This window comes from Phalacrocorax aristotelis, chromosome 22 (genome assembly GCF_949628215.1).
Source record: "Phalacrocorax aristotelis chromosome 22, bGulAri2.1, whole genome shotgun sequence".
NCBI lineage: Eukaryota > Metazoa > Chordata > Aves > Suliformes > Phalacrocoracidae > Phalacrocorax > Phalacrocorax aristotelis.
The window spans coordinates 451357-476976 of record NC_134297.1 but is presented as its reverse complement, the minus strand read 5'-3'; the positions used below and the strand labels follow the sequence as shown (position 1 = coordinate 476976).

General features: G+C 59.3%; 3 protein-coding genes and 2 long non-coding RNA genes across 7 annotated transcripts; 2 read left to right on the top strand and 3 right to left on the bottom strand.

Annotated features, from left to right (window-relative positions):
* Window positions 1-8165: 8165 nt before the first annotated feature.
* On the bottom strand, window positions 8166-14220 carry REXO2 (RNA exonuclease 2). 2 transcript variants are annotated; one of them, XM_075116491.1, is made up of 8 exons: window positions 14052-14220; window positions 13880-13963; window positions 13199-13276; window positions 11142-11253; window positions 10286-10394; window positions 9903-9956; window positions 8433-8599; window positions 8166-8343 (listed from the first exon to the last, which is right to left on the bottom strand). In XM_075116491.1, exons 1-7 carry the CDS (start codon window positions 14181-14183, stop codon window positions 8470-8472), a joined length of 699 nt encoding a protein of 232 aa, XP_074972592.1. In that variant the 5' UTR covers window positions 14184-14220; the 3' UTR covers window positions 8166-8343; window positions 8433-8469. The 2 variants fall into 2 exon arrangements, with proteins under 2 accessions (XP_074972592.1, XP_074972591.1); XM_075116490.1 differs by having other exon boundaries at window positions 8166-8599.
* Window positions 14221-14769: 549 nt separating this feature from the next.
* RBM7 (RNA binding motif protein 7) lies at window positions 14770-17515 on the bottom strand. Its single transcript, XM_075116495.1, has 5 exons — window positions 17343-17515; window positions 16610-16772; window positions 16188-16290; window positions 15745-15838; window positions 14770-15328 (listed from the first exon to the last, which is right to left on the bottom strand). Exons 1-5 carry the CDS (start codon window positions 17436-17438, stop codon window positions 14918-14920), a joined length of 867 nt encoding a protein of 288 aa, XP_074972596.1. The 5' UTR covers window positions 17439-17515; the 3' UTR covers window positions 14770-14917.
* A 108-nt stretch (window positions 17516-17623) lies between these two features.
* On the top strand, window positions 17624-20884 carry LOC142067641 (uncharacterized). Its single transcript, XR_012664116.1, has 3 exons — window positions 17624-18244; window positions 20109-20250; window positions 20778-20884. It is a non-coding gene; the product is annotated as an uncharacterized LOC142067641 (long non-coding RNA).
* NNMT (nicotinamide N-methyltransferase) lies at window positions 20747-22489 on the bottom strand. Of its 2 annotated transcripts, none has more exons than XM_075116493.1 (3): window positions 22102-22489; window positions 21411-21618; window positions 20747-21298 (listed from the first exon to the last, which is right to left on the bottom strand). In XM_075116493.1, exons 1-3 carry the CDS (start codon window positions 22259-22261, stop codon window positions 20863-20865), a joined length of 804 nt encoding a protein of 267 aa, XP_074972594.1. In that variant the 5' UTR covers window positions 22262-22489; the 3' UTR covers window positions 20747-20862. The 2 variants fall into 2 exon arrangements, with proteins under 2 accessions (XP_074972594.1, XP_074972593.1); XM_075116492.1 differs by having other exon boundaries at window positions 21411-21684; window positions 22102-22381.
* LOC142067642 (uncharacterized) lies at window positions 22216-24594 on the top strand. The gene is made up of 2 exons (XR_012664117.1): window positions 22216-22298; window positions 22848-24594. It is a non-coding gene; the product is annotated as an uncharacterized LOC142067642 (long non-coding RNA).
* Window positions 24595-25620: the final 1026 nt, after the last annotated feature.

Sequence of the window (25620 nt, the reverse complement as noted above, 5' to 3'; positions counted from 1 at the left end):
ACCCCAGTCCCACCCCAGGCTCCGCTAGGGGGCCCACAGAGGTGGGGAGGGCGGCTCCCTCCCGGCAGCCTTGCATCCCTTCATTTGCATTGCTTAATTACTTCCCCATTAGCCATCGTTGCTGCTCCTGGTGCCGCAGGGACTGGGACCCCGTCGAGAGCATCTGTACCCCCAGAGGTTGCCCCGTGCAGCGGGAGCAGGGCCTGGTGCAGCCTTCCTCCCCAGGCCACCCAGGAAAGGGGATTTCCACGGCAAGCAGTGCGAGCCTTGTCTCAGGGCGGCCCGGAGGGTTTCACGTGAATTATTTGTTGGTTCTCCTGGCCCGTGAGAGCAGCCTTCCCTCGGCGCAGAGTGCTGCGGGGATAGTCCGGGGCCGCTCAGCTCACGGGCTAATTGTCGTCTTTTTCTGAATGCCGCCTGTGTTAGGCTCTATCGCACCTGTTACCACGTCTGCTTGATCACACGCTCCCGTCTCCGCGAGTGCCAGGGAGCGGGTCTCTTGCTCACTGGCACCTCTCCCTCCCCGTGCCGCTCGGCACTTGACCGACAGCCGGTGCCCCACACGTAGCACCGACGCGGCTCCTTCGGCACCACGGATAAAACATCGCTTCGGCACCCGGCAATTTACAGCCATTTGGTTCCCATCCATCACCCGGGAGGCGGCGGGGGGCGGCAGCCCTGCCCGCCGTAAGCGGTGGGCGCCTCGCGCCAGGCGGAGCCTCCGTCCCCATCGCTTCCCGCGGGAGGGCTCGGCTGCGCCCCGGCCGTGCCCTTCCCCCCCACAGCAACCCGGGTTTTGCCCTTTTCCTCTCTTTTTCCTCAGCCCACGCTATTCTGCTTTCTGGCCCGCTGCAAGGACGGCCCCCGGACGGGGGGGCGGGAGGCCCGTCCTCGCCGGGGCCCGGGCGGCTGAAGCGGCACGCAAGTTTCTGACAAGTTGTGTTTTATCGAGTACGCGCAGGATAATTTTGCACGTCCTTGTTTTGTCATTTAGAGCACTTAAAGTGTCACGGAGATTTCACTACCCTAAAAGCTTAGCTGTCAGCATCAGTGAGTTATTCCAGTAAAAGGGTATCATCAACAGCAGCAGGAGGGGAAAAAAAAAAACAAACAACAAAAATAAAAAAAGGCACATCTGAAGGTTTCTATTCGAGGCCGCCTGCAGCCGACCTTGAGCCGGTACAGCTGCACCCTGCCGTCTCCCACGGCCGGCGGGCAGCGCTGGCAGCAGGGCCCAGGGCTGGGCTGCCCGCAGCATCCCTGCCCCCTCCAGCTCTGCCTAAACGGACTGGGGGGGATTTTGCTCCGCGGTTTGCCGTCTGTTCGCCTTAGTAAGGGCAGCAGCAGCTCGTCTGGAGGGTTGCGGCGGAGCCAGTGGCTGTGCTGAGGAGCAGGGGGAAAGCACCGAGATTTCTTGGAAAAGGGGGAATTCAGGTGGGCTGCTCTGAGGCCACGCGAAAGGGCGGAGTGCGGGGGTCTGGCTCTCTTTGCCTTCGCTTCGGCGCAGCAAGCGCTGGTATTTTTCCCCATTTCCATGGTTCACGCCCAAATAGTCCAGTGTGGACGGGTGAATAGAGCGAGAGGCGCTGGGGAGGGCAGAGAAAAGGTGGTTATATCTGGGGAGGGAGGGAGGGTGGGTGGATGAGTGGCTGCTCGCTCTGCCGTCGTGGGAAGCTCAGCCGCCTCGTGCCTGGAACAGCCTCCAGCCTGATGGTGCCGGGAGCTGCAGGGGCTCTTGTTCTGAACAGCGAACCGGAAAACAGATCCGCCTCGTGCAGCGAACAGGTTTTAATGCCTTGCTAACTATCGTGTTATGGCTTTCTGTCCAAGGAGGGGGGTGTACATGTCCATTAAATGGCTTTCACCCTGGTATGTGACCGCCGTGCTGTAATTCATTTCCTTTGGAAATCCAGTGGCAGACTGGATCGTAAAAAATGTTGTATAAACATGCATAAAATATTTGTTCCAAGCGCAGAAGCAAATAAAAGAGGTGATGAGATGGATTGAGAGCCCAGGGGCACGTCGAGCAAGGGGAATCGGAGGGGAACCGCAAGAGCGCCGTTTGCGACTCAGAGGCAAAATGAAAATATTTTCTCTTTCCCTCTGTTCGGGGCTCCTGTGGTTCCCCCTTGGGCCGAGGGCTTTGGCCACCCGGCGTATAGCGGTCCGTGTCCTTCCCGCCGCCGCAGGAGCTCTGAAAGGCAGCGCGAGGCTTTTCACGCATGCTTTGCGACAGGCGCAGTAACGGTTTGCAGCAGCTCGGCCCCTGGGGAGGGAGAGGATGTCGTGCCCGTGGGGAGGGAAACCCTCCATCCCAGGGGCGGCCGATGCTCAGGCGGCTGCGCCCAAGAAGGGCGAGGAGGCCGCTGCTAAAGCGGGCCGGGAGCTGGCGTGGGATTTTAGAGGGAGATCGCCTCAGCTCCAAGCTGTGCTGGAAACCTCCTGCAGGGTCTGGAGCAAGCCCACAACTCTGCTGGTTTTCTGGGCGGGTTTTTTTTTGCCAGACAGAAATAATTAGAGCTTGATAGACCGTGGGCAGAAATGTTGTCTTACTGCTGGAGAAGGGAAGAGCAAAATATTTCCAAGCAAAGCGGGTTATTTGTTGACGAGCCTCCTCCGGCGGGGCAGCAGTCCCTCGGCCTCTGGGGTCCCTCTGCCCCTTGTTTTGGGGCAGCCAGGGTTATTTGCTTTGTTTTAAGTGTGGGATAAGGCTCCTGCTGTGCCCATCGGCACTGCCGAAGGTGGGTGGCTTCGACCAGAGCGGTTGCGCATTCAGGGCAAGAATGGCTTCAAAACCTGGACGGAATAAGCGATGCGGTTTCTTCGCTTGCTTTAGAGTTGTATCAGTAATCCGTGGTTACATTATTAATGTAGTATTAAAAGGACTCGAGGCCTCTCAGCACATTGCTATTTCAAATAAATAATTACTGGAGCCAAGATAATTTATTAAATTAAATTGAAAAAGCCAGGCACACTCAGTATTTGCCTTCGAGTAATTCTTTCTTAACCACCACGTCCAAAAACACCCTGTTATTCGCGTCGCTGTGTCCAGAGGCTGCGGATGGGCTGGAATGCCAATGCAGTTTCGGCAGGACCTCGAGTCCCCAGCCCGGGTACCGCGCCGCTGGGTGACGTCCCAGCTCTACGCGTCGTGTCTCCAGGCAAGGAGACGGACGCCCTGTTCTGAATTTGTTCAAAAGCAAACAAACAGAAGTCCTTATCGTTTCTTACACCCCGGGTGCCTTGGCAGAAAGCGAAGGGATGCGCTGCACGTTGTCGTTTGCATCCATTTGCCTTTCAAAGAAAGCAGAGAGGGAGATGGAAAGGAGGAGCATGTGTTTGGTGGTGCTGCCCGTCGAAGGGTGTCTCCACCGACGCTCTGATTGCGGGGGCGGCGCGTGTTCATCCGAACTCAACCGTGTTCAACCGGTGCCGGGCTGCGGGGGGCGGCCCTTGCAGGGCTCCCGCACCCCCTTCGTCCCCGGCCTCTGCACGACTCGTGCGGGAGAGCGCTTCGTTTCCAGCGCTCAAGTAACGCCTGCTTTGGTGGGCTTTATCTGCGCTTTGCCAAGACGCATGACAAATTTGTACTAAATCGGAACCTCAGACGACGCCAGCACATAAAAAGAGGAAAGCTATTGCATAATACGGGAAAACGAGATAAAAATCCTTCATACGACACAGTTACTTCAGAAGCAAGAATAAACAATATTTAAAAATGTATAAATACAGATGGCATGTTTTCCTTAAAAAAACGTTTCGAGAAAAATAAAAGCCTCTTAAAAAGGAATAAAATATGAAAAGGAGGAGAAGTAGGTCAGAAAGAAAAAGTCAAAGGAAGAGGGGAAAACTAACAAGTGGGAAATCAAAGATAAAGCCGATTCCACTGGCGTGTGGCCGTGGATCGAGGCAGCTTGCTGCGAGCATCTGCCGGGGCGACGGCAAACTGCGTCCTCGGGTCTCGCCCAGCCCCGTCCCCGGGTGCGGAGCCGCCAGCGCCGCCGGCGATGCACCTTGGGCGCCTCTACGGCAAATAATCCCGTGCAGTGTTTCGGGGCGAGGAGGGCCAGAGGCCGCCGGGCTGCAAGGGCAAAGCAGAGGACGGAGGTGCCCCTTGGGGCTGCCCTGCCGGACGGGGGGTCCAAGCCCGCCCGCGGTTAGATAAAGAAGCCACGCTTAAATTGCCTGCCTACCCAGGTATCGGTGACAAAGGAGAGAGGGGTTCGACAGACTCATTTATTTGCACCGGTAACCATTTTAGCGGCCTCTCTCCAGTAACTATCGTTCCCACGGTTAGCAGAGCAGGTGTCCCGCTAATAAGAGCAATTGAGAAGCTGTGGATGGTCATTATTATTAATACCCCTATTAAAAAAGGACCAGGAAGACGTACACCCCCTGTGCTCTCTTGTACCCTTCTGGTTCATCGGCCGGTAGCCCTTTTCTCTGGCGCTTCTGGCGGGAGGTTGGACAGTGGAGGTGGCCAAGAGGCGCGACGCCGGCTCCAAGGGGGTGGCGTTAAAAGCATCGTGGGGGCTAGACTGAACCTGCGGCACACGCAGGTGCCTTCCAGCTGGCCCCACAGGGATCAAGGGGCGCTTTTGGGTGGGTTTTGTCCCGTTTGCGTTCTGCTCGTACCGTGCAACCCGGGTCATGGGTGCACGGTCTCCTTGTGCGCGGCGCGGTGCGTGAGGGAGGTGCTCGGGTGACAACCACCACCCCGCACGCGAGCGGAGTTCCCCTGTGGCAAGTGAGCTGAAGGTACCGGTGCCTTCGTTTTCCGTGCGGAATAAATACCATGCGTGGTGGCGAATTATCTCACAGCGAAACCTCTGCGGTGAGAGCTGAATCGATTCCAGCCATAAAAACCCAAGTTTATTTTGCTGGCATTAATTTAAAACTATTGTTACATCTCGGGGGGGAATAAATACACACGCGCTTTGTCAAAGCAGCGGTGAAACTGCAGCATCCCTGTCCCCTGGCAAGGTGAGCCCGTAGAGCCGCTGCCTCCCTGCCCTTGGGGACCGCACCTGCTACGGAGGGGCTCTCCTAGCAGGAGAGGGGAGAGCTGAGCCGGAGAAACGCAGGTGCGAAACAACGTGCTCCTTCGAAACACCGAGGGTAATTAATCGCTGGAACACTCTAACAAAGGAAATGATAAATTCACTGTCGTTTGCTGTCCTCACGCGGAGGTTGGACTGGTTCCTGGAAGATAAGCTTTAATTCAGGGATGTGATTGGACTGCGTAGCCTTCAGTGAAGCTGCAGGATGAGAAACTCCCTCTGCCGGAGAACCGAGAGGGTGAAATTCCCTGACCTGTGTTCAGCAGTAGGTCGGAGGAGACTCTCGTGGTGGCCCCTCTCGGCCCCGAAGCCCACAAATACTCGCCCTCCTTGTCGTTATTTCTGTCACCGCTCCCACTCAGGTGAAAGCGTCGAAGCCTCTGAAGCAAATCTCGCTGCTGCTGGAGCCCGTGCGGGTTTTGGCGTGGGCTGGGCATCGGCGGGGCGGGGCGGACCCCCTGCTCGGGTACCCGCCCCGCTCCAGGGATGCGCCGCTCCTGCACAGCCATAGCCGGCGAGCCAGATGTAATGACGCTCCCCACGGACCTGCCCGGCCTCGTCGTCACGGGGAGCCCGATCTCACCCCGCCCTCAGGCTTGGCGAGAGAAAATGGAAGCTGCGGCTCTAAAGCTGCTATTTATCCATTCGCACTTAAGCGTGGGGGCTTCAGGTCTGACGTGCGCTGTGGCGTTGGAGAAGAGCCCTTGAGCAGCGGTTCCCGTTGGAAGGGAACCCAGTTTCCCAGGCCGGCAGGAGAGGCCTTTCTCCTTGCTGAGAATCGGCGCCTGCTGTGGCCGGCTGGCCCCAGGAGCCGGGTTGGAGCCCCTGCAGGGAAAAATGGCAGAAACAGTTGTGTTTGGTGGGTTTTTTTTGGATGAGTCGAGCAAAGTAAGTCACACTCAACTCGAATGCGGAGTATGGCTCAGCAGCAACCTGACGGTTTTGCCACGTGCGCGGGAGATAAGGCATTGCTGCTGCTACAAGTAGGTCTTCCATTTACATAGAGAAATGAAAGGGTATTTTAATATTCCGGTGGCTCAAGACGTGATGTTGTAAAAGGGCACCGTGTAAAACATAGGCTGCTTACACGGTCCGAGCAGCAAAGCATCAGGGTTTCCTTCTGTGTGGGAAGGTAAACATGATAACCTTTCCCCCTCGTGCTCTGTCGGTAGCGGTGTATCGGTGCATGCTGTTGCGGGGGGGCTGCGGGGGGGAACAGAGGTCTCCTCTGAAAAGCGGCTCACCAAAAGCAGCACGGGGCTACGAGCTTCTGTCCGCTGTGCCTTGAGCTCAAACTTGCTCTGTTTACAAGATGCAGGGTATATTTTTACGGCCGGACCTGCAAGCTGACTCCGGGGGTCACTTGCTTATCGCTGATGATGATGATGATTCTTCAGTCGGAATGGAGCCGGCAGCTCTGGCGATGTGAAACGCTGCGCTGATGTTGGTAACGGGAGCAAAAGCCACCTGTGTCCCGCCAGGGATGGGCCGCAGCCTGCGCGGCGCCTCCAGAGCCTCTCGCCGCGGACATTGTCACGTGCGTAGCCCTGGACGCAGCGACACGTGGCGAACCCTCCAAACGCAGGCCTCTGCTGTTTTAATGCCCCGGAAGCGCGGGGGTAGCTGCACCTCCCTCGTCGCCCGCTCTTCCCGGTTTTGGTGGATTAACGTAGCGGAGGTGACTTGCTTTTTAACGCAGCCACATAAAAGTGACGGGACACAGTGATTTGGGAAGCGGCCAGGTTCTGCCGGTGTGCTCGCGCTGCCCGACGCCGCGTCCCGCGCGGGGGTGCTCCTCCCCGTCAGTCACGGCGTGAGCCCCCTGCCGCGGGCGCCCTCCGAGAACCCAACGCGCACAAAGGTTCGGTGAGCGCGTAAATGCTCCCCTCGCGTGGGCGTGGCTCCTCGTGCGCTTCGAGGAAAGCTCGGGCAGCGCTTAGAGGGCTTTTAGCCTGTTCGCTCGCGCTGCCAAGGGAGCAACGGAAACACGGGACACCGGAAACGGAACCGAGAAGGGGGGAACATGAGATTTTGGTGCAGGGGGCTTTGTCCAAGGCCGTTTGTCAATGAAAAATATAAAGGAGGTTCAGCCATGGCTCAGCCTTCCCTCTAAGGGAGCTCGCAGAGGTGCTGCCAGCGGTTTCCCCCACGCCGGAGGAGAAGCCCCGGCTGAAAGGCTGCAGCCTTGCCCAGCCAGCCTCTCGCCCTCCCACGCCCAGGGCCTTCTGCAGCGAACACGCAGGCACCTCCCGCCAGCGGCACCCGTTGCTCCCGCGCCGCCGAGACCCCATTTCTCACAAGCGGAAGGACAGGCAGCGCTGCGAGGGCTCCCCGCTTCCTCGCCCCATGTTCGGTGCCGCACTCGGAGCGTGAGCCACTGCTGCATTTATCCGGTCAAAGGAAAGGAGTGTGTCTCTCACGAGCCGCCGAGCTGGCGGGGGACAGCTGCCGTCAGCGCCGCGGTTCTGGGCCAGCACTCCCCCACCGATAGTTTCATTAGCAAAGAGCTTAATGTTCGTAAAGCTCTGCAGCACCTTCTCTCAGAAGCCGCTGCGCTGAAGCGATTACAAGCGCAGCAAACGCCAGGGATGTGCAGGCACAGAACGAGGCAGTTACTCACGTGGTTTTGTCCAACAGCCGGTAACACGTTCTGTTTTCCCCGGTCTTAACGCTTGCGCCACTGATTTCTGGGCTATCGCAGCTGTCCCTGCTGTACACGCGGTTATCTCCGCTGCTACGCGATTTGCATGTAGCTGTTCGAAATCGAGCTACGTCGCGGTTTCTGCTATTAAACAGGACTTTAAGAACGCTTGCGATTTATCTACAACGGTCTGACTCGCAGCGCGTGGGCTGGAGAGGGCTAAAAGGCGGCCGTGCCTCGGCGCCTGGCGCTCGGAGGCCACCCCTCACGACGCCCAGCTTTCGGCCCGTTTCCAAACGGCGCTGTGGCGCAAAGGGACTCCCTTGTTAAACGCCCGCGAACGCAAGCGGCGCGTGCCGCGAAAATGATCTCCTGGGGCGTTCTCTTCCACGGACGGACGGGAGGCGGGTTCACCTAGCAGCTTACAGCACGCAGGAAAGAAAGGCTGGGCGAAAACACCGCCGTTCAACAGAACTGGTTTTATTGTGTTCTGAAAGGCTGCATCTAAAACCGGAGGAGGAGGAGGAGGAGGAGTATCAAACAGCATGTTTTACCTAGTACGTAGGAACAAAGAAGCTGCTGAGACGCGAGCGTGTCGATTCCTCGCTCGAACAGAAAAGAAGCAGGACCTCAGGCTTCCATCTGCGTTTTAAGAGCCGTTAGGAAACAAGGTAACTGAAGGGTGCAGCTTCTCTGGAGACTGGCGAACAGAAAAGAACCCAGGGACACACCTAGAACGTGCCACGGACGGCATGGTAACATGGGGAATCAGCTGGCGGTTTTATCGCTTTCTCCATTCTCTATTAGTTTCCTTTTCTTTTCATCCGTTTTCCTCTTGAAGATGCGGTCTCTGTAGAACTGAAGCTCTTTGATGCTTTCCCTGATGTCATCGAGAGCTCTGAAAGAGAAATAAGGAGGGTTTGAAAACGCCTGCGCGCACCTTCGGCTACGCCTGGATTCCAACGCTTCTGAAAAATTCCAGGCTGCAAGAATTGGAACTCTGAACACGCGGACCGCACATCTGCCAGAAAGAACAGCCCTCGCTGGCCTCCGGTAGGGGGACGCAATAAAAGCCTGCCAGCGCTGACGTGCCGGGGAGTAGCACACGGCTGATCCGTTTACGTCACCGTGGGACGCAGAAGCTCCCGAAAACCAAGCAGTTCTACAGCTGCGACTCTTAAAAGCAATTCAACGCGAGGCGACGGAGACGCGGCTCCAGAGACCCGCTTCCAGCTCCTGCTTTGGCCAGCTCCTGCTTTGGCCAGCTCTGCCAGCTCAGAAGCAGCGACCTTACCGCGCCTTCCTGCCGCGCAGCACGGCCACCCGTGATTTCGATTGAGACCTCGCCGCCAGTCGCCCCTTCCCTTTGTGTACCAGGGCCTCCCCTCCTGCCCAGCACGGCCCCGTCAGAGCAGGCAGGTGAGGGTCCAGCGGCTCCTTCCTGCCGCCGTTCAGAACGGCCGCGGCTCTAGGTACCAAACAGCACCCACAAAACGTCCACCACAGACATTTCGACGCACAGGCGTCCGCTTTTATCTGCGCGGGTGGAAGAGCGAAACGGATGCACTTACCGTGCGCACAGCACGTACAACACACGGACCTCGCAAAGGCTACGGATCCCCCAGGACCCACCGTCTCCTCTGTTCGGAAGGACCAGAAAACGCAGCTTTCTAGAAACATGCGTTACTTCCTAAACCTGGAGGCAACTGCAGCCTTCAGGGGTGCCTCAGATGCCGGCAGGAGCGTAACTTGAAATGAGAGCCTTCCCCGGGAAGGAGAACGAGCTCTCTGAGCTTGGGAAACAGCCGGGAACAGAACTCTCATCTTCCAATTTCAGCAGCTCTGTGAGCGACTCTGCCCAAAACCAGGACAGATAAAACCCACCGTTAAGCTGCCGCTTCCACGTGATTTCTCACCCTGACACCTGAGCAGCGACAGATGCACCTACGCTGCCAAACAAGCATCTTGGACGGCAAACGCGGTCCATCGGAACAGAGGAGGAGGAACCTTCTGATTCTCCGTGTTTTAATAATCCCTCTCCCCGCACCGGCCGGGCGTCAGGCGTACAAGCGTACGACAGGGAGCGGGAGCAGGCAGCCTCCGCCGGCACCTGCGTCAGAAGCAGCGTGCCTGGAATCCAGGGGAGCACGGTTCCTGCGCGACAAGCCCTGCTCCGTTACAGGCAAAAGCAGAAACCTCACCTGTGAGAAGCCGCCTTCTTTGGTGCAAACTCATATTCTTCTGGATACCAGCGTCTGTAGGCGGAAAAAAGGGCCACTTGAAAAAGGAAACCGGGATTCAAAACCACGTCCGGTGGCTGCTGCGGGTTTGCTACAATCGGCAGAAGAGTCACGGTTTCACTGGCGCCCGGAGAAGCCACAAGCCTGCGAGCCAAGCGCTGCAGACCCCAGAGCACACCGCTCACGGGGCCCTTCCCGGCTCACCCTGTGCCTCCGCCCGAAAAGAGGGGACGCAGCAGGCGGTGGCTGCAGGCAGCCCTCTCCCAGCAGCCACGTCTCTCCGCAGCGCCACGTAACAGGCTTCCCTAGATTATCTATCACTGTTTCATTCGGGGACTGCTTACCTGCAAAGCTCTTTGACGGTGCTCACATCAATGATCCTGTAATGAAGATGCCTCATGAACTGAGGCATGTATTTGTCAAGGAATTTCTTATCTGCATGAACAGAGTTACCTACAAAGACACAAAACAAGATGTTCCTTCAGAGACATCACAAAGCTACCAGGAACGACGTCTAAACGAGAAGCTACGCGAGCTGGGGAAAGATCACAGGATATGAAAAGCTATTCGCGGGCAGCTCCTTTATCCCGTTTTCTAGTAAACATGATTACAAAGGTTTGTCGGGTTGTCACTGCAGGATCGCGCGCGGTTTCAACACGTAATCCCTCTGTTAAGTCTTCGGTTACGACCCTCAAAGATTTATGTCACGCGGCTAAATATCACAGCGTCACGGGAGCATCGGGTGTTCCGCCAAGTGAAAACGGGCATTGGAGTGGCTTCCACTGAGCACCAGTCCCGCGGCCGTACGCGCACGCCCTGGGTGCAGCCCCGGGTAGCGGGACATTTGGCAGAGTCACGGTTGGCGCCTGGCTCGATACACAGCGAGGAGACGCCGCCGGCTCTGCCGCTCGGATTTTACGGTCGCAGGCCGCCCCGATTATAACCGTACACGGAAACGTCAACGCAAAAGAGAACTGACGCTCCCCGCAGGAATGACGTGCGATACTGGCTTCAGGGCACCTGCAGAAGGGGTGGTGCCGTCACTGAACCGCTTCTTACAAACAGGTTTTGATGTCCGTGCTAGATCTCAGCAGAGGAACCTGAAGCATCCCCGCCACGCACGTCAGCGGGCCTTTCGGCATCCGGCTGGGAGCTGCAGGAGGGACGGTACTGTTGTTATTAAGAAAAAACGTACTTTACCTGCAAGGGGGCAGAGGCCAGGGGGTGTCTGTTGTCGTACAAAGGACAGAAACTCATACTCTGCCTGCTGCAATGAGATCTTGCTCTCCTTCACAGCCTTCGTAAGGCCAGACTGCAAAGAAAGAGCCGTCCATCACAAATCAGAAACGCGCCGCCACAGATACCTCCCGAAATGCTCAACAGCAGGTGGCCAACCCCTCGGCTACCGTTCGAACCAACCGAACCCTGCGTTTCGGTGCTCTGGGACACCCCCTTGCCTTCATTCTCCCCCGGCGGCGCCGCAAGCCAGCCCGGCTGACGTGCACGCCCTGCTCGGGAAGTGAAAATCAGCCCAAGGGAAGGCGATCGAAGAACAGCCTTACCACCGCCGGCATCCCTGCGGGGTTTGGTTTTCCCTTCCCGGCAGCTGGACTTTCTAGAGGCTCTTCTCTGTTACCAAGACATTGTGCAAGCCTCGTTTACGCACCTGTACGTACGTGACCCAGGAGAGCACTGCACTTCTCCCTGTTCAGGAGAGGCCTCCGCCTCCCCAGCGCAGAGCGGTAGGTATAAAGGAACAGAAATAATCAGGATCCTGGCTTAAGTGTTTATCAAGACTTGTACAAATTAGTAAAGTTCCTTCTCCCTTTTTTTCAACAGTTAAATGTCAAATCTGCTCCGAGTGTTCTCAGTGATTTATTTCCATCTGGCTACGCTATATATTTCCACGACCGTGCTGCAAAAATCTCCTTGACAGATCCAAGTGGTGGTTAAAAAATTCATTATGTGGCTGCATTTTCATCTATATTCTAATTGCTTCTCTTTTCTTAGTCAATTAAAAACAAGTAGCTCCTCAGGAGCAGCGATAACGTACGCTGCCATCTCCAGCGCACTCCTGAACTGAAGCCGAGTTCGAGTCCTCAGCTGGAGGAGGGGAAAAGCACCCATCACGGTAAATTAATAGTCATTTTTCCAAACTCTTGCTAATCCTTCCCGGGGAGAGTGAGATGCCGAAGGGGAGAGGAGGGGAGGGGCTACAGGTGTCTTAAAACTTCAGCCCTTAATTGAAAACTAACTCGAATTTCAATTCATCATCAGGGACTGGAAAATCCATTCGCTTCCTTGCCGCTGGCAAGGAGGAAGCTTTCTTCGGTGGCGGAAAGAACTAAAAATAATCTCTCACCACAGCAGTTAGGCTTTCGGCGAAAAAACACGCGAGGCTTTACAGCACCGAGGGGACAGGCAAAAATAACAGTGCAGTGCTTACAGCAAATCGGCCTGTTTCATTCTGCAGTTACCTGAATTTGCTGCGATACAGCTGCATTTTGTCAGCTCTGGACCATTCTACACCGATTTTGTGCCTGTTCTTACTTGGGACTTCAAGCCACACCTGCCCCTGGTCTGTCGGAATTACTCTTCCAGTTATTTTACGCAGCACGGAACGGGCTTCCCCAGGAGGAGCTGTCGGAGGAGCCCATCCAACGCGGCAGCTCAGCAAGCAGAGCGGGGAGCTGAAGCCGACCTCTCAACCTCGCGCCGAGAGGCGCGATGCCGAGCCTCCGCCTTTGCAGACAGGAGCGAGTGGCACGCGTCCGAGCAACGGAGCCCGCTCCCACGCCCTCTGACGCGTGCCTCGCCCTGCCCGCGGCCCTCCCGTGAGCTCTGGCTCCTCGGGGCCGCTCCCTAGCTGTCGCCCTTCGCTGGAGCTCCCGGCTCTCAAGTTAGAAAGTAGCTTCCAGCACTATGCAAACTTATTAAAAACCAGGCTACAGAACACAGGCCGCTTCGGGGCAATCCTGCAGCTGAGATGCAGGACAAAGACTGAAGACACACGAACGCGATTCGCACAGACGGCTTGCAAGACCTCGGGCAAAACGTGAGGCGTCAGCTCCTCGGTACAAAAATACGGACGATACTTACCGTCTCCCGATCCTTACCCCCTGTTTTGACTGCAGACTGTTCAGTGGAGGAGCCGTCCCTTTTTAGGTGACTACCGCAACTAATAATTCTGAATTATACGTTACCCTCATCGCTGGAAAGAAAGAGAAATGGCAGCGTGACTGCTCCGGGAGGGTTACCTTCCCGTGATGCTCCTTGCACCACTCGGACATGCCGTCCAGCAGCTCGTCGGGCTGATTGATAATCAGGTTCGGGCCCTGCCGGGAAAGGGAAAACGCAAAGGTAATCACGATAAGCTCGGCCCCGAGCAGCCGTGGGAGGCGACACCCGGGCCCATGGTGCCGGAGGGGGCCCCGAGCACCCGGTGCAGGGTGGAAATTGCTCCTCTGGAAGCAAAAATTTCCCCCGGGAAGGGCTGGGGGTCCTGCGGACAGGGCCAGGGTGGGCAGGGCAGGGGGTCCCGGGGGAGGAAGGGCAGGGCTGGGCTGTCCCGGGGACAAGGCTGGGGGGGGGCAGGGCCTGTGGGGGACAGGGCCGGGGATCCCGGGGGCAGGGCCTGGGGGAGGAAGGGCAGGGGGTCCCGGGGGAGGAAGGGCAGGGGGTCCCGGGGGCAGGGCCGGCTTGTCCCGGGGTCCCGGGGACAAGGCTGGGGGGGGGCAGGGCCTGGGGGGGACAGGGCCGGGGATCCCGGGGGCAGGGCCTGGGGGAGGAAGGGCAGGGGGTCCCGGGGGCAGGGCCGGTTTGTCCCGGGGACAGGACCGGCGTGGGGGTAGGGCCTGGGGGCGGGGGGGCGCCCGGGGGCAGAAGGGCCCGGAGGTAGGCGCGGGGCGGGCGGGCGGGCTCGGGGGCCCCCTCCTTACCTCGGCCAGGACGTTGAGGTCGGAGTCGGTGATGAGGCACGCCATCTCCAGGATCTGGTCCTTCTCCACGTCCAGGCCCGTCATCTGCCACGGAGGGAGCGGCACCGTCAGCCCGCCCGCCCGCCCGCCGCCCCGAGCGCCCCCCGCCGCCCTCCCCGCCGCCCTCCCGCACCTCCAGGTCCACCCAGACCATCCGCTGGCCCATGCCGCCGCCGGCCATGCCCGCCGCCCGCCGCCAGCCCCGCCACAGCCGCCCGCCGCAGCGTCGCAGGCGACCCAGGCCGGCGCGGCTGCCGCCCAGCATCGCCGCCAGGCCGCAAAGCGACGCCGCCGCACTACAACTCCCGGCAGCCACCGCGGCGGCGCGGCCGGGGCGGCCGCGGGCGGCGGCCGCGGGGGCTGCTGGGAGCTGTAGTCTCGGCGGCGCGGGCGGGAGGAGCCCGGGAGGCGGCTCCACGACCGGCGCCGGCCGCTCCCGCCCCGCACAAAGCGGGGAGCCCCGGGGGCCGCCCCGCTCGCTCAGAGCCGGTTTTACTCCCGAAACCGCTGAAAGGAGGCTGCAAAGTTCATCTGCCCATTTTCCCAAGGGAGTCATTTAATGCTCTTCTCCAAGCCAAGGAATATTCAAATACCGCGTATCAAAAAGGCTCAGCGAAGCACCGGAGGTGCCGGAAAGCGTCCGTCCCGCCTCGGCTCTCTCCAAAAAGCACGCACCCCCGCATCGCATACGGAAACGGCCCCTTCCACCCCACTACAAAAACAGAGGCGGCTCCTCCTCTGCAGTACAAACGGCGGCCGTCTCCCCGGAACGCCGGCATGTCGGTGTTTCCCCCCACCCCGCGAAAAGCCCTGAGATGCAGAGGTAAAACATTTAAAATCGAGACGCTAGCTGTGGAGGACTACGCTGCTGGTATTTTTACAAACATTAAAAGGTAACTTTGAAGGGTTGGGGTTTGGGTTTTTTTATACATATACTCAGTAAGAAATAGATTGAGCTTTTTTTGCCATTGAGTTCTTAAAATCCCGCTGGGCTCAGCGTTAATGCCGCGAGGGGTGCCACTTGGCCTCCCGGTAGCTGTCTCTCCGGTAGTCGTAGTCGTGGCTCCAGCCGTCCCGGTGCCTGTCCTCGTAGGCAGGCTCCTCTCGGCTGCCCCTGTAGTGGTGCTCGGGGCCGGCATCGTGCCCCCTCTCCTCAAAGCCGTACTCCTCCCTCTTGCCCCTGCCGTAGTCGGGCCCGCGCTCCCCGAAGCGCTGCTCGCGGCCAAAGTGCCTGCCGTCCGGGTGGTAGGGGTGGGCGCTGAGCCGGGCCTTGTGCGGCGCCGGCGCCTCTGGGCGCCGCGGCATCTGGGAGGCCGGCACGGGGTGAAAGGCGTGAGGAGCCGGCTGGTAGCTGGGCAGGGCGAAGCCGGGCTGCTTGTACTTCCCGCTGAACGCAGGCTGCTGCCACATCTGGAAAGAGAAGAGAAGGGCCGGTGGATTTGCTGCGCTCGCTTCCCGCCAGGGCGCGGGGGCCAGAGGAACGCTAACCCCCGTGCTGGCCTCTGAACTGCACGTTAATCACCCTGTAAATACAGGGGGAAATGGAATTTTTTGGTTCGGCAATGAGACTACACGCGAACTCAGCAACGGCTATTGCCGACTGCTTCCTCTACAGCTGAGCTCCTAAAGCTCCAAGCCCTCCCCGACTAACCACCTCGGCAGCCGGAGCCACGAGTCTCCTGGAACTGGCATTTCAGCCCCCTAAAAGCCTATCCCCACAGCCCCTCGCAGATGTTACAGGAAACAAGAACTCAAAATCAGAGACGAGACCGTCAGCCGTGGCCAACTGCAGGGTCGGACGCTATTAGGGCAAGCGAAGAGCTTACCGCTGCTTGTCTCTGGGGGTGGTCAGCAGGCGGCAGGGACCTCTGCGCCGAGGAGAATCCCGCTGCTGCTATACTGTCAGAGCTCCTGTCGTATCTGCAGGAAGGAACGATTAGCAATTTTAGCCTGAAGCGCCAGACCATCGCAGTCCAGTTTGCATCCCAGCTGTGTTTCTCCCGTTAGAAACAGAGCAACCGTCCGAGCGTCAGCCAGAACTCGCCGCCGCGGTCAGAAACACGCGTTGTGCGTCCGGCAGCGCTCTCCCTGCCTCACCTCGCCCGTGCTCATACGAAAACCCGACGCGATTCCTTCTGCCCCAAGGACACTGGGCAGCGGGAACGCACGTACTCGCTCCACGGGGAAGAAAGGCCAAATGGCACTTGCGGAGAGAGGCGGGAGCGCAGCGCGCCGTGCCACCGCCGTTCTCCGCGGGCGGGACTCGTACCTGCTGCAGTTTGACGCCGGCTGCAGCACGCCGGGAGGGCTGGCGTTGGCAGATCCGTGCGGGGAGCAGGACGGATTGCCATCCTGAGACGCGTGACTGCTCCCTGAGGAGAAACAAGCATTTCACGAGACTGACAAACACCAGGGAGAGGAACTGGGGTATGAAGTGAACCTGCAAGGCACTAACAGTCTCCATGTGCTTAATTAGCCCTCGGAAAGGTCCCCTGCTGAGGGACAGGGAAGAGAGCACACCCCTGCTCCACACCTTCCTGCTACGAAATCACCAGCTACCAGGAAAGCGACCGTTAGGCGAGAAGCACGTGCGATTTAACCACGTAAACGTGGACCTGTCCAAATCTGGGAGGGGGATGCCGGCGGTAGATTTGCTTTGTCTCTAGTAACTGGGTTATTTTTGGTGGGTACCTGATCGGAACTGAATTTTGATGGGCCTTCCGTACAGTTTGATCCCGTTAAGCAGGCTCAATCCGTAAGGGACAGATTCTTCGTGTTTGAAATTCACAAACGCGAACTGCTTGGGTCTCCCGTCTCTGTCCTTGGGGATTTTAACCTTAATGACCGGACCTGCCTGCGAATCAAGAGACAAAAGGCCTTTGAGAAAACCAGAGCGGCTCTCCAAAAAGTTGCAGTTTTCTAAAAAGACATTTAAATAAAACAAGGGAAATAAACCAAGTGATTCTTAAGGACGCAGAGAGAGATCGCAGCGTGCATGAGCGTTCTGCCACCCGCTGCGAGGCTCGGAGGTGCTCAGGCGCCGTTTCGGGGGCGGCAGCAGGGCGCAGGTGTTGGGGGGGTGCCAGGTTTGGGGTGGGGGGAGCGTGGGGTGCGCGCAGGGGTCGTGGGACGGATTGGGGAGGGGGTGAATCTACGACATGGAGCTGAGGTGCGCGGGGAGGGGGGGGTGAGCTTGGGGATGGGAGCGGGGAGAGCCCGGGGGCACCGGGAGGAGTTCGGGGGGGTGCGTGAGGTGCTGGGGGCGCGGCGGGGGGGTGAGGGCGGTCTGTCCGGCGCCCAGCGGAAGCGTGTCCTCCGGCGGCCGCCGTAGCCGCCCCGCCCCGCCATGGCGGCCGCGGCCTCCCCGCCCTCCCCCGGTACAAAGCGCGGCCCGGCGGGGCGGCGGCGCCGCAGGCGGCCGTACCTGGTGGAACAGCTCGAAGATGAGCTCCTCGGTGACCTTGGGGTCCAGGTTCCCCACGAAGAGGGTCCGGTCGGCCTCGGCCGCCGCCGCCCCCATGGCCGCGGCCGGGCAGCCCGCGCTAGCCGGCGCCCACCCTCGCCTCTGCGCAGGCGCCGATCGGCGCGGGGTGGTGCGTCACGTGCGTGCCCCGCCCCTTCCGGCGCGGCGGACCCGGATGAGGAAGAGGCGGAGGAGGAGGAGGGTGGTGGTGTGGCGGTCTCGGAGCGGTGGGGCCGGTGCTCGGCTCGGGGGGCTGCGCGCCGGGGGGCGGCGGGGGTCCCGGCCGCGACTCGAGTGGAGAGGGAAGGAGGGAGCTGCGGGCGGGCGGGGGCCCGGCCCGCGAGGCGGCTTCCTCCCGCCGCCCGCTCCCTCCGGCCCTCCCGGCTGAGTAACGCCCGCAAACGATAAACCCTGTCGGTGGTCACGGCGTCACTCGGCGCGTCAGCTGTGACGCCGAGCCCGGTGCGGCGCCTCGCCCTTGGGTGGCAGCGCTGCAACGTTCGGGTTTTCCCATTTTCCCTGTTTTTTTCCCACGTCCTGCGAGCAGCCCTCAAACGGAGCGGTCCCGATAAGCGCCACCCCTTAAACCCCGCGGTACAGGGTAAAAACTCCCTCCATTACCCGTTTGCAGACGGGCAAGCCTCGCAGAGGATCCCGGAGAGCCGTGCAACCGCGGTGGGAAACCGTGGGCTCCCGGCCTTGGGGCTTCTCACCTTTTTCTCTCCTCCAAGGCGCTGCTTCAGGAGCCCAGCAGTGCCCGTGGGGCCACCTCCCCTCTTGCTGCGAGCGGGGTTAGCTCCAGAGCGGAGCGTCAGACGCCGTCGCCTTGGGCCCTCAAAGCACCGCAAGGAGAGGCGGCGTAGGTGAAGCTGGCTGCGGAACCGTGCGTTCCGTGCCGCCGGTCGGTTTTATTGCCGTGGTGCGCTGGTTTGGTGCGCTTCCCCGACGGCTGCCTCCCCGGGCAGGCTCCGCCATTAAACTTTGGCGTGAAGGGGGCACTTTTGGGTTCCCGTTGGGGTAGAGCGCCAGACAGTCGCCTCCTGGCTACTTTACTGCCCCAATTATTTTGGAGACTAGCTCCCCTCTCCACGTCGTTCAGTCAAGCACCGCTCCTCCCAGCAACTGTTATCTTCTGGTTGTTTCAGAAGATGCAGGATGCAGAACGGGGGTATTTTCCATCTGGATAAAATTTGAAAGGGGAAGTTGAACCTTCATTTTTCATTAGATTCCAGTGCGTTATGGCAGATCCTATTTTCTTGTTAATTAGGCGCTGTTCATTTTCTTCACTTCATTACTTACTACCGCACCTAGAATTTATATTCATTTGGTTTAATCGTGTTCGCCTGGTTAAATTCTAAACAGTTACTCATTCAGAAAGGAAATTATTACCTCGCTCTGCCAGGACTTCCACTTTGCCTTAATTTCCCCGGAGCCTCGTTTACTTCCCTGTGCTTTTTTTTTTTCCTTCGCCTCCTCGCTGGGTTCCCCTGGGCTCAGCTGGGAGCGCGTGCGTGGCGTTCGTGCCGGCGTCGCCTCGCTCCGCACGCGTCGTGGCCGTGCATGGTGGGCCATACGCCGCCGCGCTCCGCCGGAGCCGCCGAAGGAGCGGCCTCACGCCCTGGCCTTGGCCTCCCATCTGGGTTAACTACTCTTAAGCTGTAGATCCCCCACGCTGCCATCAGCGCCGCCGGCAGAATACCGCTCAGGCTGTCAATGGCTCCTGGCAGGCTGCAGCAGAAGTGTAATTGTCGCTACAAGCTCCTCCGCGAAGGGAATCGTTGTGCTTTTTAAACAGACCATAAAAAATCCCCGGCGATGCTGATGTTCGAACAGTTAAACAGCGATTAAAGGCGCTGGCGCTGCAGGACCCGGGCGTGTTATCTCCAGAGAACATGTCAGCAGCTGCTGAATTTCCGCCGCTACTGCGCTGCGCCGGAGCGGTTGCGTTACATTCAGCCTTAACCGGCGGGCAGCTGAGGTCCTGAGCTGCCTCCGAGCCCTGTTTCTTGGAGCTGGGCAGCGAGGGCGTTCCTGGCGGGGCTGAAAACCCGTGCCGCTCGCACGGGGCGTCCCGGTGGCGCCGGGGGCAGCTGCACCACACGGGGCTGGAGGTGTTGGTGTCACCGACGGTGTCCTCGTCTCACTGGTGCCGTGGCTCCGCTGGCTGCTTCTGGGGCCACATACAGTTACGCCTGGTAACGTTGCTAAGCTGTACCGGGACAAATGTCTCCCTACAGCCCTAAAAACTTCAGCCGGTTAGGGTTTTTTATTAAACTCTTACCGAGAAACTAAAAGGCGGCCGGGCGGAGAGGAGGCCGAGCCCGTCCGGTCCCTACTGGGGCTCGCGGGGCGCTGTGGAGCTTGGCTGGCGCTTGTGGACCCTGACTCATTTCAGCCCATTCCTGGGCGGGGTTGCCCTCTCTCTTTCGCTTTATGCCAACCTCTTCTGTCAGAAGAAATACATTTCATGACAGGGCTCTGTGTCTATCTACACCTGCATCTATCCAGCGAGAAAATTTCCTCTTTCCCTATTTCCTTTCACTCTTGAACCAGAACTACCCCAAAAGAGAATTGGCAGGGGGGCGGGGAGCAGCTTCCGCAACAAATCCCACACATTTACTTTAAAGAACTGCTGAGAACCGGGGCGCGTTGCGTGTGCTAATATTAACAACTAGTAAAAATGTCTAGGCTCGAGTGTCTCGAAACTGAATCTGTGGTATGTCGCAGGTCCGGCTGTCCGTGACGGCTGGCGAAGAGCTGAACGTGGCCAGCGGCGCGTTGAGCTGGAGGAGGCCGCTCTGGGGAGAGCGTCGCTTCCGTCGGCCGAGCCCTTCTGCGCTGCTGCCGCGTCCGTGCCGGCACCTGGCGGGTACGTGTCGCTGTTGGGCTGCGCCGTTTTGGTTTTACACGCGAAACGATTTCTACAGGTTCACTGAGAGGACCTGCAGGAGCTCTTGGTTCCGTGAGCGCTGGGGTTTGTCTGGGTGCGAGGCATGCTGCTCCCCCCGCAGCATCCTTTTTCCCCTAATTCCCCAGACAGAGCGCACGGAATTTGTCCAGAAACGGGACTGGGTTTGGACAACCTCACTGCCTTTGCAGCCCAGCTTTTTACCCGTAAGCGTGGGTTTTGGTCACAGAAAAGCACATCACGGCTGCTGTGCGGGGCGGAGGGAGGGAAGCTGCTCAGAAGCCCTGCTCTGACTCAGAGGATGGCAGGGAAGGGGCTTGGGTGCAATTCCTCTTTTGGGGCTGGGGCTGGGGCGAGCCGGCGGGGTTACCCCGAGCCCGGGCTGCTGGCCTGCAGCCAGGGCTCCGAGCGCTGGTGCTGTGCCTCCCACATAAATCCCAGCCACGGACGAACTCTGTTAGGGCCCTCGCAAGTTTATTTGCTTTCAGATGAAGGGGCATGGGGCCGCAGGTTACACCAGCAGGGCTTTCTGAAGCCAGACACACTGCTCTTTCCCTCCCCGGTGCCCAACTGCTACCCGGTGCTGGAGGCGTGCCTCCGTGCCACAAGGCTCAGCACGGCTTCGCAGTCCGTGCGGCTGTCGCCGGGCAGGTACGGCTGGACCTCGCTGAGCTCCACGTCAAAGCCCGCACCCTCCACGGCTTCCTCCACCGCGTTCCTCTCCAGGTGGAGGCACGAGAAAACCTGCTCGTTGAAGGCATAGTAGGTCTCCCAGAGGACGGTCACCATCACCAGGTGCCCGCCCGGCTTCACAAGGGCTCCAATGTTTCTCAGGGCGCTGCGGAAGGTGGCCAGGTCCTTGCAGGCGGCCTCCAGGCAGAGGGTGGAGAGGACGCAGTCAGCAGGAGGCAGGGACACAGGGGCCGTGGGGTTGGCTTTGGTCACGTCGCACTTCAGAACCCGCCTCACCTTCTTTCTCAGTTTCTCCTCTTTCTCAGCCCACTTCTCCCTAGCAGGTAAATAAAGAAATAAACGGATGAAAGCTCGTTATGTGGTTATTTAGCGTCTGCGGCTTCATCCGCACCGTGGTCGGTGCCAGGGTGGTGGGAAGCCCGACTCACCTGTCCCCTTCTAGCTCACAAACGTATTTCACCACCGGCTGCCAGTCGAAGGCTCCCGCTTCATTCTTCAGCCACCTCTCCAGCTCCCGGCGGTTCTGGTCTGTGTAGTCCAAGGCGATGATCTCCTCGAAGTGCTCGCAAGCGGACAGAAGCTGGTAGATGGTGGGGCCGCAGCCGACGTCTATCAGGGTATCGCCCCTCAGCCTGCCTGGTGCCGAGCGTGGGGAAGGCCGTCGCGGTGAGGACGGACGCCTCCCGCCGCGCTGCGCTGCCCCTAGCCCAGAAACGCGATCCCAAGTGCAGGGACCCGCGGCGCAGCCCCGGCCCCCCAGCGCCGGGGCTCTCCGGCAGCAGCCCGGCCCAGGGCAGCTCCTGCGGCCGGTTCGGAGCCCCCAGCCCACCCACGGGCAGTGCCTGCTTCTGGAGCGAGACGCCAACCCCGTACCCGGTGCTGGCCGTGGCTGTTACTTCCAGAAGCTGCGGAGCAGCTCCGGCTGGCGATACCCTGTGCACGTAGGTAGACGTGCATGCGTATACGTGTAAAAAGAAGCCAGCGAGCGTGTGTGTGCGTGTGTATAGCATGTAGCTCGCTGTGCGTTGGGGCACGCCCCACGCAGCGTGCCGCCCGAGGGCAGCCCTGCAAATGGCGCCGTTTGGCTTTGCCCGGCACCCTGGGGAGGGAGGAACTCACCCGAGGAGAACATTTTAAACAGGGCCCTCAGGTTTTGCATCAGGAACGTGTTTGGCTGTCCCTGGCTGTCGCTCAAGGTGTAAAATTCTTTCAAATACTCCCGAGGGTTGAAACTCTGCTGGTAAACCTCTGCCTCGGTGAAGACCGCGGGAGCGTCCATCCTGCCAGGAGCAAGCTCCGCTGCTGCTCCTCCCACAGTACGGCTGCATAGCCCCTGTCGTGCTTTCGGTTTAACCTCCCTCCTGCGCCCTCTGCTCCGGTGCCGGCCGCACGCGCCCCTGTCTGCAAGCGCTGCTGCCTCTTGCTCTCTGCTTTTGCACCGAGCTTTACTTCTTCTGTAACAACTCGCTGTTGAACCGCCCCGCCAGCAGCACCTGAGCCGCACAATTCCCTGCACGAATGACCGTAATTAACGGCAATCCCTGGGATTACGTTACACATCCCTGGCTTTACAGTAATTGACGGCAATAAAGCAGCACGGTGCGAGTCGGTATCACTGGCAGTCGCAGCCCGGCAGCTCTGTAAACGGTATTAGTGTGTCCGACACCTTTGCTTCTTAACGGCAGATTGAAGTCGGCGTGTTCGGTAATGTAACGTGGCAAGGAAGTTTTAAGGCCATTAGATGCCCTGGCAGAGGACTGTCGGCATCTCTCCCATAGGAAGGAATCGCCGCTTCCAGTCCATGAGAAGCACCCGCCAAAATTCCAGTTCTCTGTCGTTGATTTTGTTGCTTTTATTTTTTTCAGGTTTCCTTTGGAAAACTGCAGTTCCACCTCCTCGCCCCCAAAACCAGACAATTCTCAGCCTTGGCCCCGGGTTCTTCCTCCAGCGCTGGCGCGAGGCCCCGCACCCCTGCCTGCGCCATGCCTGAGGGGGGTACCTGCCTGCACCGCGGCCCCCCGCGCCCCTTGCCCGCTGTCCCGGGGTTGGGGAGCAGCGGGGTGCCGCAGCCTCCTTCGCCATCCCCGCCACGAAGAGGCAGCAGAGCCCTGCGCTTCTCACAGCGGCGGGTCCCTGCAGCATCTCGTCCTCTTCCCGCTCGCCCAGCAGCAGCCGAAATGATCAAACGGCTCCTGGCTCATTACTGACTCCGCATCTACGCAGTCGGCCTTTGCTTTTTTTAAAGCCCTGTCGTTAGGAGTGATGGGCGGGTGAGCCGCCGAATCATCCTCAAACTAGTAAGATTTAGGTTAGAACCCGGGGTGATGTTGCTTTGCAAACCCCGCTTGCCGTAGCGTGTGCGTGGCCGGACCTGCTGGTGCGGAGCCAGCTGCTGAAGGTACGCAGCCTGAGAAGGACGACAGCTTGGGAGGTGAACAGGTTAAAGAGGTTTTCTTCTGAGAGCAAAGCCAACAGCAAGCGCTCCCTGCTGCTCCGGTGCTGGGACCCCGGGCTGAAACGCTCTCTAAAGCCACCAGCCCCACGAGAGCCCCCCGGCCATGGCGAGCAGACCCGGGGGCGTCTTCCCATGGGATGTCGGCCCCCGAAGCAGACCACGGGCACTCCCAGCCTTGCAGCTGGAAGCGCTGAGATAAATCCGATTGATGCCAGGGGTTTTGACCCTGACACCTGAAATCTCAGCACGGCAATGGGAATGGTGGGTGGAGGAGAGGAGAATTTGCCCCCCTGGTAAATCCTTGGAGCTGGCACGCTGTACCCGTCTCACCCCCGCCGCTCACGCGCGCCAGGCTGCGAGGGCATGCTTCCACGAATACGCCAGTGGCAAAGCTGATGCCGAAAATGAAAATCCGGTGACGCACCGGCCTGTGCCCCCAGGGAAAGTGCCAGGGGTGGGAATGAGCAGCAACGCCGCCCTGCCACGGCGGGGTGACCCAGCGGGGGTCAGCCCTGTGCCGAGGGTCGCCAAGTTTGCAGCAGGGCTCTGGGAGCCGCCTGAGCCCCCAGGCCGAGCCTAACGGCACGTGCCCTTGCCCGGATCTGCATTTATTACTTTTGAAGGCAGCGGGCTGAGGTGTGTAAAGCAGCGTAGCCCTGCAGCCGGCAGCAGCCCAGGGGCTTTGGCCCGTTTCTGGTGCCATTTGCCGGCTCAGCGCTTGCATTTCAGTCCATAGAGCCTGGTTTCGCTCATTGGATGACACGGTTTGGGGACAAAAGTGTGACTTGCCAGCACCCAGAGTGCCTCAGGGTATTTATGAGCGGGAACGGCGGAACATCCCCGGGCTAGCAAACCCCTGCTCAGCGCGGCTTCTCACCCACGCCACCAGCCTGGCACTTGCACTTGCTGCTCCTGGAAATCGGATGCAGAACCTGCCCCTGCGGCTCCCGGGGCCGGGAGCAGCCCCCGGGCAGCTCTGCCGCTCCCGCTTTTCCGGCTCTATTGAAACCTCAGCTCTAGACGCCTGATTTCCATTTTCCTCTGTACTTTTAGTTCAATCAAAGTGTGTGATTAGGGCTCTGCAGGCTCCGTTGTCATCTCTACCTAAGTGCTTCTCTGATTGATATAAACAGCATTTCGATATTTACACTGTGGAACGCATTGCTCTGCCTACTTTCCTGGATGATGCACAAAATTTGCCATTACAGGGAGGAAAAATAACCCCCCAAAAATACAGAAGTCCCTGCAGAAAGCTGTGGGGAGGGGAGGAGCCCTCCCTGATGGGCCAGGGCTGTGTCCCATCACCTGGCAAGCAGCAGCAGCTGGGGAGGTTATAAAGGCCCGGAGGGCAGGGGGTCTCAGAACCTGCAGCATCTCAAGGTGCCTGTGCCTTGGGCTCTGTGTGGGGGGCTGCTGTGAACGTGGCTGGTGCCTGGGAGCCGGTCTGAAAGCGGCTACCTTGTGCCCCGAGGGCAGGATCAGCCCCAGGCTCTGCCTGGGACCTGGGTTTAAGCCTCGGCAGTCCCAGGGCTGGTCCTGGGCTCTGCAGCCGGCAGCACCAGAGTCCCCGGGCCTGCTCCAGCCCTCCCCCCGGACCCTTCCCACCCTCCTGCTGTGTCCTCGTCCCTGCGATCGAGGTAAGCCAGACGTCTGGGCACCGTCGCGTGGCTGAGATGGGGTGCCTGGGGAAGGGAGGTGCGCTTCGAGTGTGGGAGCAAAAGCACCTCTTTCTCTACGTGTTTTTTACTGGGCTGAGTTTTAGGTGTTCCCTTCCTTCATGTTTGCAGGAATATGTGTAAAGAAAGCACCTGGGAAATAAATATCTCTAGTCTCAGGTACTTTTTGGAGAAGGGAGCAACTGTTTTTTCATTGAAAAGACTGGTTGTTTGAAAAAAGTGGATGAAACCTGCTCTTAAAGGATAACGTGCACTTATTGTGCGAAACGCAACAGCTTCTCAGTTGCTTTTTGCAAACTCCGCGGCTTTCTCTCGCCAGCCTTGTTAGGAGGCTCCTGGGGCGGCTGCGTGTGCGGCAGGACGGCAGCTCTGGAGCAATGGCGTCGTAGCTGACAGAGGTCCCGTTAGGGCACCCGCCGGGCGCCCGGCGCTTTTGGTTGGGAGCGTGGTGGTCGGTCGTTTCGGTGGTTGTGGAAACCATTTCAAGGTTTTCTTCCTGTGTTTTAC

Bases quoted from the DNA above. Each gene is read 5' to 3' on its own strand.
- REXO2 (XM_075116490.1), bottom strand. From the start codon at position 14,183: ATGCTGGGCGGCAGCCGCGCCGGCCTGGGTCGCCTGCGACGCTGCGGC. The intron at 13,964-14,051 runs GTGCGGGAGGGC...CCTCCGTGGCAG, and splicing joins TGGTCTGGGTGGACCTGGAG to ATGACGGGCCTGGACGTGGA. The intron at 13,277-13,879 runs GTAAGGAGGGGG...CTTTCCCGGCAG, and splicing joins ACCTCAACGTCCTGGCCGAG to GGCCCGAACCTGATTATCAA.
- RBM7 (XM_075116495.1), bottom strand. From the start codon at position 17,438: ATGGGGGCGGCGGCGGCCGAGGCCGACCGGACCCTCTTCGTGGGGAAC. The intron at 16,291-16,609 runs GTACCCACCAAA...GTTTCTCCTCAG, and splicing joins CAAAATTCAGTTCCGATCAG to GGAGCAGTCACGCGTCTCAG. The intron at 15,329-15,744 runs GTAAGCTCTTCG...TTCTCTTTCCAG, and splicing joins ACCCCCAGAGACAAGCAGCG to ATGTGGCAGCAGCCTGCGTT.
- NNMT (XM_075116492.1), bottom strand. From the start codon at position 22,261: ATGGACGCTCCCGCGGTCTTCACCGAGGCAGAGGTTTACCAGCAGAGT. The intron at 21,685-22,101 runs GTGAGTTCCTCC...TTTCTGGGCTAG, and splicing joins GTTTAAAATGTTCTCCTCGG to GGGCAGCGCAGCGCGGCGGG. The intron at 21,299-21,410 runs GTGAGTCGGGCT...TTTACCTGCTAG, and splicing joins TGTGAGCTAGAAGGGGACAG to GGAGAAGTGGGCTGAGAAAG.